This window comes from Polyodon spathula, chromosome 4 (genome assembly GCF_017654505.1).
Source record: "Polyodon spathula isolate WHYD16114869_AA chromosome 4, ASM1765450v1, whole genome shotgun sequence".
Taxonomy (NCBI): Eukaryota; Metazoa; Chordata; class Actinopteri; order Acipenseriformes; family Polyodontidae; genus Polyodon; species Polyodon spathula.
The window spans coordinates 86,238,072-86,251,695 of NC_054537.1; the positions used below are offsets into that span (position 1 = coordinate 86,238,072).

The window sequence follows — 13,624 nt, forward strand, 5'->3', positions numbered from 1 at the left end:
TCTGTCAAATGAGAGTCGTTTCTGCATACTGTTGACAGTCTTGACTCTCTGCTCAACTTTCCAGTGGTTTGCAGTGCCATTGATAAAACAAAATGAAATGAAATGTTGCACCACCTGGGGAATGCCTAGCAAAACATATGAAACACTGCGACTGTATGAGTAAAAGCATTAGAGTAGGTGTTAAGTGACTTTAGTTGATTAATAAACCAATGTAAACAGCATTAGTGTATGTTTAGCTTGTTTTAATCGGATTTGTTAAGGGAAAACATTATTTAAATAATAATACAGGATCAAGGAAACATTATGTTATAACACTTAAGTCTGCATTAATATATTGATATATGTTTCTCTTTTTTTTTTAAATAAAAGAATGGCGTCCTTAGTAGTCTTCTCCAACAGCTGTTTAGCTTTTTTCTTCTTGTGTCTTCCATGATAAAACTCAAGAGTGGTATTCCAGTTTCATAAAGCAGATGCCATATTTCACACTATTCTTGAATGCTGGTGATTTATTTTTCACCGAAAATATATTAGAATTGATCTTTGTGATTCAGTCTGTAACACAGATGCCTCCACAGCTGTTACAAAGGAATAATTGAGTCAATTGTTTGAAAGCAGTATCAGCGGAAATTAAAACTGTTAATCTTTCTTTTATGTTGGATAATTAGCCAGATAGGCTACTCCCTTGGTGAATAAGGTATCAAGATAGCATTTTTCATCGTCTGGAAAATATTTCAGACAAGTCAGGTTTGAATTAACAATCAAACATATAACAGTTCATCTGAGTTTCTTTAGAGTAAAAAATAAATAAGTAAATAGACATATTTTATCCAGATACTTTGAAACGCTCACTCAAAATAAAAGTAAACCATATACGAAATTAAGTCAAGTATAGAAATGTCCAGATTTCTATTTTAATGATTAAACCGATGCATTGTATTGATCCAACACAGCTGTGACACTTGGTTGCTAATCCATATGAATTACAACAGAATTCAGTAGACTTAAGGCCATATACAGTAATACTGGCCATAATATTTTCAGTATTTCCATAGTGATTTTGCATTATATATTGTATGACAATTAAGGTATATACTGTGATGCAAGGAAAAGATTGATTGAAGAATACATGTGTTCTCGTATAATGAGTGCTTTTGTCTGGTGCAGACAAAAGCACTCATTATACGAGAATTCAAGGTAGCAGATTAGGACAAGCATTTAGTAAACTTTAACCACTTTTTAATAAATCAAAATACACAAGTTGTAGTAGTTTAATAAATAAGTTAATTAGTTTTTTGATAAAGATTATTTAATTGTAAAAGTATTGGCACCCCTGCTTTAGTATTTCGTGTGTCCTCCTTTTGCTTTTATTACTGCTTTTAGACGTTTATGATATTTCTTAACCAGTATGTTATATCATGTTGGTGAAATCTGGGCCCATTCTGTCTTGCACATTCCCATCAGCTCAGACAGGTTTGATACGCAATGCTTGGCTACAGTTTTTTTCAAAGCATTGGAAGATCGACATCTGGCGATTGCGAATGCCATTCCTTTGTAATAAGGGTTTATCTCGTTCCCTCATCTGCACAAATGCAGTTAGTTTTTTTTTTTTGTTTTGTTTTAAAAGTTCATTTTGGTATAAATACGTTTTAGGACCAGTGCAATGTGTTATATACGAGGTATATGGTATTCCTGAGTACAGTTTGTTTTACAAGGGATGTTAATTTAAACTGCTCAGTCATGTGTATAATGCACAGGGTGTGTGCAAAATGTCGGTAGGATATTTTGCATTTTGAAAAGCAGGCAGGCTGCCACTTAAGGTTAATCTGTTTGTGTACCCTTTAAATAAAACATTTTAGCAGAAAATTTCAATTTATTTTTAAATCACTTGGGAAATCTTAAAATGTAGTGTTTAGTCAAAATTAATTTACCTTTCTTGTTTCAATATATCACTACGTTGAGTTGCAAAGGGAGCTTTATCCCATTATGTTAATTTATAGTCTAAATAAAGAACAGTGGAATCCTCTGACCTGGCCCCTGGTGGGATTGTTTCAGATGCTGGTTGTAGAAGCTTTGCCGAGCGCCTCTAGGATAATCAATGTATTTATTTTTTATATGTGAATCAGACACATTCAGAGGTTTATTATATTTATGGAAGTTGTAAATTGAGCTGGGCTATAGTGTCTCACTAGACTCCTAATTGTCCACAGCATATTACTCCAGACAGCTACATTCCCTGCCTTTCTGATCTCTGCAAAGCCCTCTGGGAAGTCGTGCTCAGCTACCATCGAACTATGGAGTGGCATGAGGAGTATGACAATGAAGAGACAGTGCCAGCCTCAGGTAGGCAATGCTGTCAATGGAAGACACTCTTATTTAATTTTTAAATAGAATTTAGGGTTTCTAATTTAAAATGGTTACAAAACTTGCATACATTTACGAAACAAAACACATTTCGTCGAATTAATCTGAACTTTTCAATTGTTATATAAAATTTTACCTGTTGATACAGAGGGACGTACCTGACCTCAAGTTGAAAGGAAAGTTAGTAAGCTCAGAATATAGTATTGTAGACAAGTTTTCTCTGTTCTGTATTGCATTAAACAAGATGGACTGATTGTTTGCTATTCAGCACCTTTTTCTAAGGCTCAATCTAGTGAATCTGATCATGGTAATTCATTTCTCCATTCTCCATAATGGACTGAACCAGGATACCAGAAGGCGAACCCAATGTAATGAACAGTATTGTTTTTGTGATTGCATTGGTACGTAAACAGTGCACAGACGTATGTTTTTATCTTCAGACTAGCGGCAATGTGTAAAGAAAACATTTAATAACCGGTATACTGCTGATTTTAAATGACAGGATTTTACTAAAGGGTAACCTGGGCCACATACTAAGATTGCACTTAAGAAGATTGTCCATACGGGATCTGAGAAGTCTAGCTATAAACTTGGGGTAGTATGATTTTCCTTTGCAGATTTCCTTTAATCAGACTTTAATGCTATATAAATAACATCACAGTATGCATTTTATTACCTTAGGTGACTTACACACCTTGGTGGCTTGATAACCTGTATCTCATAAAAGAGAGCATGATAATTGTTTCAATATTATTTATTTTCACATAACACTAAAAAGAAAAATGCAAACGTTGATATGTATGAATGCCTTAGCACTTGCTCCTACTGCTTTTTGAGGCTTTGTTCCGTCATCACTGGCATAACCCTATTTTTGCTGACTTATTAGATGAGTATTGTACCTAATACCTGGAAATCAGCTGTCCTGTACAATTATAATAAATATGTAAACAGTAAGCTAAGATTACATTTGACTATCCCAACAGAGTAGAATGCATGACAACATATACCTTACAAGAGCATTACATTATCTAATAGCACAATGTTAATTGAGACATGCACGAGCTGTAGTGTTTTTATGATACATTTATTGCATGTATGGACAGAATGGTTGCCAATTTTAAGGTTGTAGATTGGGTCATTAACAAGTTAATACACAGACCATAAATGAGACACAGACCATAGATATAACGGACATTTAAAAAATGTGCTAAACTATTCGATACATCCTTATCAACAGCCGATCAAGCTTGGTCAATTAAATACAAGCATGAAATGGTGTGTAGGGTTAAAGTTAATTGTGCTCAGGTGATGAAGTTTTAGACGCTGTATTTCCTCATTTGGATGTCCCTGCATCAGTTTAATGTCCTTTAGTTATTAGCATAACAGATATTTTTTTTTTTTTAAAACTGTATGTACTCTTTGTTTGCCAAGGCCCTAACCAATTACAAACTTTTTGTATCAAATTTCCATCAAATATCCTTTTTTAGTTTTTTGGTCCTGGATTTGTTGAACACTATAACATTGGCATTGTTGCAATTCATATGTGGGGCAATTAATCACTTTCCAGCTCCCTTTATGGAAATTATAACTCAAATGTGTCTTCAAAAATAAATACAAAACGGAAAAAGGAGCAACTACTTTCCTAGAATGTGTCCCAGTTAAATAAGTCTGTTGTATGTATTTCTCTGCTAGTTATCTTTTTCTATTTTAATGCAATGGATGGTTAGTAACAAAAATGCATGTGAAGAAATTGTAGGGCGAATACATGTTTAAATACCCAGTAAAAATAATTACTGGTAATTAATATGTGAAATGGTTTTACTTCAAATTAGCAATCTTTTTTAAATTATTTTATTTTTATATAAATTTAGTCGTCTCCAAATTTTTTACCCCGGTTTTCTCCCCAGTTTAGCGTGCCCAATTGTTATCTGTATCTTCGGGCTCACCGCTAGCAACTCCCCCCGCCAACTCAGGGAACGTAGACTGGAGCACGCATCCTCCGAAATGTTCTCCTGCCAATCCCTCATTTTTCGCACTGCGGATCCACAACAAGGCCACCAGACCTATAGTGCCAGAGGACAACACAGATCTGGAGGCTCCAATGCAGAACCACAGGCGACCGGTCAGCCACAGGGGTCTCTGATACGCGGTGAGCCTTGGATTCCCCTGCCGACCTAAGCCCTCCCTACCCGTGCAGCGCTCAACCAATTGTGCGCCACCCCCTGGGAGCTCCCGGTCACGGTCGGCTAGACATGGCCTGGACTCAAACCTGCGATCCCCGGGCTATAGGGCACATCCGCATGGAGTGCCTTTTGCTGGATGCGCCACTCAGGAGCCCTAATTAGCAATCTTAGTTACAATTTTCTGAGTTCAACATAGTATAGATAGTAATTGACAGTAAAACATGCAACACTGTTGTCTATTTTTATGGATTTTTTTAAAAAATAATACGGTACAAAAATGGAAAATAAAATTAGTATTAATATAGCTCAAGTCAGTATAATAATCTCAGCAAGCAGTAATATTCAGATAATATCTCAGCTTCAATGTAAATATCAGTTACATGTAATAGCAAGCAAGCATTCATTAATTTTTTATATTTTGTCTTCTCTATAAGAAGCTCTAAAATGAATATGCAAGCAGGACAATTCTTTGGGTAAAGTGTCCCACCCCTGGGCTATTTATTTGTGTTGTATGTTATGTGTAGTGTGTTAATGTTGGTGTATAGTCAATAGTACACAGGATATAAATGGGTCTGTGTGACACAAGTGTTTAAAATGTATGTTTGTATTTAGGCACGAGGATTGCACTGCACTTCACGTGCAGGTAAAGTGCAATAATATGTGAGCACAGGGAATTGCACTTTTATTAATTCACGTGCAGTTGTACCGTGACTCCAGTATAATGATTGATTAGTAATAGAGTCTTGGTACAGCTGCATAAAAGCAGCATGTTTTTACTCAGTCAGGGTTGTGTGTTAGGTGAGTGGAGAACGGAATTGGAGACGGAGGTAACAATAATAATACTAGTTTTGTTTTGTCTGTGTAGTCCGTTTTGTTTGTCTCTTTATTTTGGCGAAAGTGCCGTGTCCTGTGTTTTTGTTTGTTTTTGCAACCTTTTATTTTCTGTTTGTTCATTATTAAATGCTGAGCGAAAGCAATCGCTCAGCTTCACCAAACTCCACCTCTCTGTTTATTTTGTGTTGGTTCCTGTTTCTGGTCTGACGTCGCCCACTGCAGCCGTCTTTGTGACAGTACATACGAGTCAGTAAATATTTCTGATCCCTGTGAATTCTAATCAATAAGATATTATGAAATCATACTTAATACTTCATCAGTTGATTATTGAAATAGATATATCCTTCAATTAGATAGAATTCACAACTACAACAATCATTCATTTATTCTTAAAAACAACTCTAGCACATCTTATTCAGTTTCAACGATGACTTTGTAATTATTTTAGCTGTTTAGCTGGTAATTTACTTTCCTGAAAGATTAAACTAGCCATTTTGTTATAAAGCAAAGTATGACACATCCCTTTTGCATTTCACAACATCAACGTTTCTGCAAATATACATTTATTACATTTCCCAAGTATAGTTTATGTAATTATCTTTAGTTCAGTTGGAGAACACACTTAATTCAGATTGCAGCATTGATACAGTGTGTGATACAGTAAATTCCAATTCACTCCATTAATTAATTCTTTAACTCACTCTGCTTTTCCTCAACGGCGATCCCCGTTAACAGTGTTCAGGTTTATTGAATCATTCAGGATTCTTTCTAGATGTTATTTGCAGCTCCAAGTTGTTGAAAGCATTCTCCATTTCTCTGACTGATTAGACAAACGCAGAACAAGGAAAAGTAATTTTCCTTGTAACCTTGACTTGTCTTTTCAAGCTTTAAACACATCTCATTACTTGCAATAGCTACAGTAGATTGAATTTCCTGTTGGTTCGGGTAATTGTGGTATATACTGTTAAACAAGAAAATTTCACGAGCAAGAAATGTTTGCAAATTTCACGTTTATTCAAAATCTGCAAAATTAATGTGCCGTGAAATCTGTTATTCAAACATGTGCTGTACATTAAAAGAAGCACAAACATTTATTGCAGCAAAAATGGACCTTGAAGGCCATTAGTGAAATTAAGTTGCCGCAAAAAAATCCTGTTTTACAGTACCTCTGTTTTTTTAGCAGTTTCCAGTTTTTTCTGAGAAAGTTCTTGAAAATTGATTCATAACCAAATCGACTCTGATGCCTCTGTTGTCTGATGGCATTTTTTTTATTTGTAAAAAGTAATTTTAAATATTACTTTGACGTACTCAATATACTGTAGTTCACAATAACGCTCCCTGATCCCTGGAGCCAGCATTATACTTCAGCCATCAACACCAGGCAGTAGGATATGTACATTATCAGATGAAAAGAAACGCAAATGGATGGAGATGCAGATGGATCACATTAGTTTACTGTAAAGCTGAGTCTTAGTTGGTGCTTATCTTGGTGAGAGCAGAGTTCAGATCAGCATAAAGTTTAACATCTACTCTCATGTAATGGAAATCATTACCTTTTATTTATATCATGGTCTGGTCTTACTAGTAGAACATCCTTAGTGCTTTTAATCTGCGATCTTTGAAATGCCTTTCAGTTTGTTTATGTTTGTGAAATAAACATAAATTATGTTATAAGAACAATTACTTTCGTGGTTGTTTTTTCCACTGAACATGTTTGAAACATTGGTTGTTTCAATATTTTAATATCTGTTCCAGCACTAAACAGTTGTTATAAATGGTTTGGTATTTTGTTTATTGCAAATTGAATTGTCACAAGCGTCTCATTTTACAGAGATAAAGTGAAGTTGCTTCATCTAATTTATGAATAAATAACCATGCCTGGTCCTTGACATTTTTGTTTAAACTTTAATTGAAATTAAAATGTTTCTTTTGTGTGGTCGAGGAAATGCAATTCCAGCTTTTTTTTCATTGCTTGTTTAAAGTAATATTTATTACCCTGGCGTTCTCACACCATGTCCATTTCAGCAGAAAAGTCTTAAACTTTTTTCAGGCTTTTTTGTTATATATAAAAGTGATATTTAAAATAAAACTTGAAACACATTATTCTACAGTAGTATCTATCAGTGCTTGTATTTCTGGATGTGTTTTTGCTGAGCTCTGCATGTCACTCTGGTCTGGACAGAATGTGCTCTGAGAAAAACAGTTGGACCTTTTTTTTTTTCTTGATAAAATGTCAGAGGAAAAAACTGTAGTTCACTGCAAAGTTTAGTAAAGAAAACTAGGGTGTGGAGGCTAGGGAGATATAATGATGTTGTAATGTTCAAATGGCAAGAGACTAAACATGACATCCGAGAAAGATGAAACATGCTCAAAACAAAGATAAGCATGACAAAATTAAACTTCCATACGTATCAATATTCATTTTAAAAAGAAGGAATCCATTTGATAATGGGGCATACTGTACTGCAGTCTCCAGATGGGTAGCACTGGCTGACGGGAAGGTTATAGAGTAGGCTGTCCATGACACAGATTTATTGTGAGATTTGTTCTGTGAAATCAGCTTGCGTCATTGTTTTTCTTGCTTTACTTAAATATGATTGCTTTGTGTGATGGCTGGAAACCAATTAATTTTTAAAGTTTCAATTTGAGCTCAACTTGCTTTGTGGTTTAAAAGGTCACAAGGAGCATGCTCAGTGGATGCGAGTCAGAGTTTAGCACCTTGTGCCAATGTGGAAAATGTTTTTTTTATTTATTTATTTATTTTTTAGTATGTGTTTTTTTTTTTTTTTTTTTAAGCATTTTTAGTTGGGGCTTTATGTTTTTTATTACTCTTACTAACGCTGTGTGCCAGTAAACAGAAATTGTATCCAACTGATTTTGGTGATGATAAAAAGGTGTGGAATAATCCATTCGTCTTGCTGTTGTTAGGCAGCTTATGAATAGGTATTGAACCAAATTTGAAGTGCGTTACTGCTCTTATAAAACTGTCTCCCATCCTGTTTATTAAAATGTAAATAAACAAAATAAATGATCCAGTAAAGGTTATATGCTGCAGACAAGCATGCACATTTTCCTTGTTATTCCCTGTTGGGGATACAGTGGAGTGTTCGTATTTAACACTTGACATGTTTTATATATATATTTTGAGAACTGCTGCAATTGTCATGAAACTTGGTATTACAATGATTTAGCTTACGTTATTGAGAATATGTCATTCTGGAGATTTGAGGCTGTCCATCTGTGCATCACTTACATGTATCATGTATCTGGAGAACCACTTATCCAATTGCCTTGGTATCAACATTATTTAGGAAACATTTTCTGCAAATATCAGCTAAAGAGAGCATATATCTGGAGAATTGCTTAACAAATTGTGATTAAACATGTCGGTACTAATTCTTCTGTACTATTCTGTGCATACGTTACTAATGATATATGTCATGGTCGGCAATTTTTTTATTATACTGATTACTCTTATTTTGAATTTAGACATGTGGCCGGGCATACATGTTGTTTGCATCATGCTGGGTTTAGGTTAAGGCTGAAATGTACCTACCATTTCACTGTTGATGCAGTATAAATGTAATATTTTAACATTATGTCTGACTCCGTTAATTCAAATAATTCACATTCAACTCTTCCTCTGCCTCAGATCTCTGGGCAGCTGACTGTTGAATCCATAATGTCCGGCCCGCTTCACTGTCCAGCTCAGTAATCACGCCTCCAGGCCCTGCCCCTGTTTAATTTTAGTGCTATGCACACTGCTGAGTGTACCCTACGTTGTGTGTGTTGTGTGTGTATATATATATATATATATATATATATATATATATATATATATATATATATATATATATATATATATAGGTGCTGATTATCCCTGTCAGCATAGTGAAGTCCATCATTAAGGCCGGGCGCCTGTATGGTGAATCCTCAGTGTGTAAAGAAACTGTCGGCTCTCGAGTCAGCGCAGGGGTGGTAGCGGTGAGCTGAGCCTAAATAATAATTGGCCATTTCAAATTGGGAGAAAGTAACCAAAATAATTGTCGACGACTAAACCTATGAAAAAAAAAAAAAAAAGAGTTTGCGAAAAAGCATGTAGTTGATACTGCAGACATGTGGAAGGCTTTGTGGTCAGACGAGACAAAAATTGAACTTTTCGGTCTAAATTCCAAGTGTTCCCGTCTGGCACAAGCCCAACAATGCACACCACCCAGTCAACACCATCCCAACTGTCAAGCATGGTGGTGGCAGCATCATGTTATGGGGATGCTTCTCTTCAGCAGGAACTGGGAAGCTTGTCAGGATAGAGGGTAGAATGGATGGTGCAAAGTGCAGGCGAATACTTCAGGAAAACCTGTTTGAGTCAGCCAAGACTCTGAAATGGGAGGAAATTCACATTTCAGCAGGACAATGACCCAAAGCCAAAGCCACACTGTAATGGTTGAACAATAAGTTAATTAATGTTCTTGAGTGGCCCAGTGAAATCCCTGACTTGAATCCAATCGAAAATTTACTGCGAGACTTGAAGATTGCAGTGCATTGACGATCCCCAACAAACCTATCAGAACTGGAGCAATTTTCCCGTGAAGAATGGGCAAAAATGTCACCATCCTACTGTGCGAAGCTAGTAGAGACCTATCCAAAAAGACTCTAGCAGACTTAATGGGCTGAATACTGCATACCAGTAAATAATGTAACCAGTAAATTTTGTAAATTTTCTTTTCAAGTGTTGCTGACATTTAACCTCCTCCTCATATAACAGTGTTCACTTTAACCATTGCAGCTTCGAATAAAAAAAAGTTTGTTTAAAAAAACTGATTCAACAAAACGTGACATTATCGGTGAATACTTCTGCAAACCACTGTATGTATGTATGTATATCTATCTATCTGTCTATCTATAGATCTATATCTATATCTATATATATATCTATATCTATATATATATATATATACACACACAATATATTATTTCTTTAAGGCATGGTGCTGTTGTTTGTACTGTCTTATATGATCAGATACATCACAGTAGATCTGTTGCTTGAACTGCTTTTGTTGCATTTGTTTTTTCTTGTTGAAATGTAAAAACCCTCAGAAAAAAATAACCACCAACACAATTAAATAACACAGAAAAAAACAAACAACACCATAACTCTCCGAACCAAAAATACAAAAAAAAAACCTCCTACAATAACATTCCCTAAGGCAATTATAACCCAGACATGTTGACTGTGCACTCACCTCATTCCAATTTCATGTGCGAAGGACAAACACAAAAGGATGAATATTATTAACAGTACAGAAATGTCGATCTGTAGTTGAAAACTTTGCAAAAGATGGAGGACTGCTGAATTAGTGAATCTTACCAGCTGTTTCTCACTTGAGCTTTGTTGTTTCACCAATATGTTGCCAGTTTCACATGCTATTTGGTTCTTTGTTTTTAATTTAAGACTGTGTATCAACAAACAAATAATGAATATCTCCATGCTAAGGACTAGCCTGTAACATATTAAATATTAGCTTCAGATGTAGTTCTCTCCAGTTCTAGCTAGTCATATATATATATATATATATAATATATATATATATAAATATATATATATATATATGCGCTCCTGAACTCATAGTCAAAGCGACTTAACACACATTTATCAAAAATATGTAATGTAAAAAAAATGGAACCATGTACAACTGCAGATGAGTAGCAAGAAAATGTAATTTGAAGCTACTCTAGTTAATCTGGAGCAAACATGAATAATGAAAAGTTGTTACTTTAACAAAAAATACATGGTCACTCTATATGCAAACTGCAAATGTACAAACCATCAGCAACTGCAATATATAATTATTTGATTTATGTAGCAGGAATATTTACTACTGGTAGTAGTTTTAAAACATTTTTAACTCGCTGAGCACCCATTTCTCTCTTCCTGTTAGCATTAGCGAGCGCAAAATTGGACTGATTTTTTTTCATCTGGGGAGTGCAGAATAATTATTTTGTGCGCTTTAAAAAAAAAAAAAAAAAAAAAAACAACAACAAAAAAAAAACGTGTTAAAATAATAATAATAAAATACCCTCCTTTAATATTCACCGGATCAAAACTAATTTCAAACCTGATTGGAACAAAATCCCAGAATGGAATGGCTCTCCAGGGAGTCTGCGTTATTTAACACTGAAGTATGATGACAGAGGAACTGTATTAGTCTGTATTAATACTCTGGGTGGGAGTTTTAAATAAAAACCTTTTTGAGTACTCAAGCACTACATAGTCCTTTAATGCCAGTGCAATGGCATGCAAAGTAAGGGTTGTGGATTTCCTCTGCTGCAGCCAGTGGGGAAGCAAGGGAGTCTCATTAACACTCAAGGTTAATGTTGAATCTTGTCAGCTGCTTAACGCTAGTTTATAATGTATGGATTTTATAAACGTTTATTACTAGTAAACTAAACAGAAGTGTTCACATGATTAAAGGTGGCACCCTTAACAATGAGTGTTCACTTTTTTTGAAGTGCTGGATATTCCAGCTACTGAATCTGTCATCCAGATGCTTAGCGGAGGCCATTACTGTATTGGGGTGTGAAGTGCGGACCCACAGAAATGGTTACTAAAGCTTTTTTGAAGATTGTGGTGGCAGGCCTTAACGGATGAAATTCTCCCACTAGAATCCAGTAGATATGCTTGTTTGTCCACAGCCTGAAGTCTGTAATTTCTACAAATCCTCAAGTTCAGCAAGTTCCATTGATGTTGTTACCTTGTTTCTTCAAGATCAACATCGTTCTGTCATCATTCAATCTGGGTCCTTTTGACATCTCATAACCATTGATTGTAGCAGATATGCTTTTTTGGGGGCAAGAAATCTGGCTTCTTAATGCAAAGGTGCAAGATGAACATCACAGTGTGTTAATTTGAAAGGTTCAATGTTTTGAAAAAGCATCTTTTTCAGGGTCCTTTTTTATCCTGAGTAAATCTTCTCTCTATTCCATGTGACATTCATTTCCTGCTTTATATAGAATCAGTTATCTAGAGATCTTCGAGAATTGAAAAAAAAAAAAACATATCCACATGGCTGACTAAACTAAAAGCTTTTGTGCAGTGTTTCAACACCACATCCACCTTCTTGCCCAAGACCTCAACAAGGACAAACAGGCCTCTCTGCCTGCACCTCCATTAAAGAAACTCATTTTTGTTCACTTTAAGTTGTGTGAGATGTAAGACTCGTGGTTTAGTTGTCTGGCAACCCATATTGCTTTCATATTCTTTAGTTATCTCGCTGTGTTTTAACTGACATCTTTTAACCTTTGATTCCATTCTTATAGATATAGCTTTGTGAGGCGAGAGTGTATTAAATGGAATGTCCAGACAGTAATTTATGTGTACAGAAATAAAATAATTTATTTTTATTTTCTATACACAACAAAAGGATTAAATAACAAACGAAAAACAAAATGGTGTGAGGGAAGGAGTGCAGGGGTGGAATCCAAAACAAACTGATGACTCGTCTTTAATTTGTCTTCGTGGTGACCATACATAAACAAAAAAAAGACAAATGAAATGTTAGTATTTTAAAAAATCCCGCTGCACAAAATCAGTCTCTCCCTTCACCCGTTACTCCTCCTACTTTACTTTCGGACCAACCCCGAACACAGTAGTACGTTCCCTTTAGTATGTAATGTCCCGCCTCTGTAGTCAGTGGAACACCAATCCCCAACCGACACGTGTCCTTCTCCTTCACTTGACTCCAGTGGCTGGAAGTTACATACTCGTACTTCCGCCCCTCACCAAGGTGCCGCCCCTCAAAAGATGACTTTTGCCATGGTCACGAGATCTTGGTAAGGGAAGTCCCGAGTTGGTTTGATGCCATCTACTGTCGGGAGGCTGAATCACAGACCGAAACCCCTTTGACTCATCACATATCCCACCCCTCAGAGTGGAGCCGAAGGAACACTCGGAAACCTCTAACCCTTCCCTTTTACCTCCCTCCCGGGAAAAAAAATCAGCATTTTGATGTAACTTACCCGCACGATACCTTATTTGAAAGGCGAAGGGTTGGAGCGCCAGGTACCACCGCGTAATCCTAGCGTTTGAATCCTTCATCGTGTCTAACCACTTTAAAGAAGCGTGATCTGTGATGAGTACAAAGGGTCGTCCCAGAAGATAGTATTTTAAAGATTCCACTGCCCATTTCACTGCCAGGCATTCTTTCTCCACTACCGAATACCTCTGTTCTCTGGGCAGTAACTTCCGA

At 35.9% G+C, this 13,624-nt stretch overlaps 1 protein-coding gene across 4 annotated transcripts in view; it reads left to right on the forward strand.

Annotated features, from left to right (window-relative positions):
* The window catches only part of vps50 (VPS50 EARP/GARPII complex subunit), a 175,181-nt gene that overhangs the window by 61,892 nt on the left and 99,665 nt on the right, over positions 1-13,624 (forward strand). For all 4 annotated transcript variants that reach the window (XM_041248891.1, XM_041248892.1, XM_041248893.1 and 1 more), the window contains exon 13: positions 2,208-2,340. In XM_041248891.1, coding sequence (XP_041104825.1) covers positions 2,208-2,340 — 133 coding nt within the window. The remainder of the gene's footprint in view (positions 1-2,207; positions 2,341-13,624) is intronic.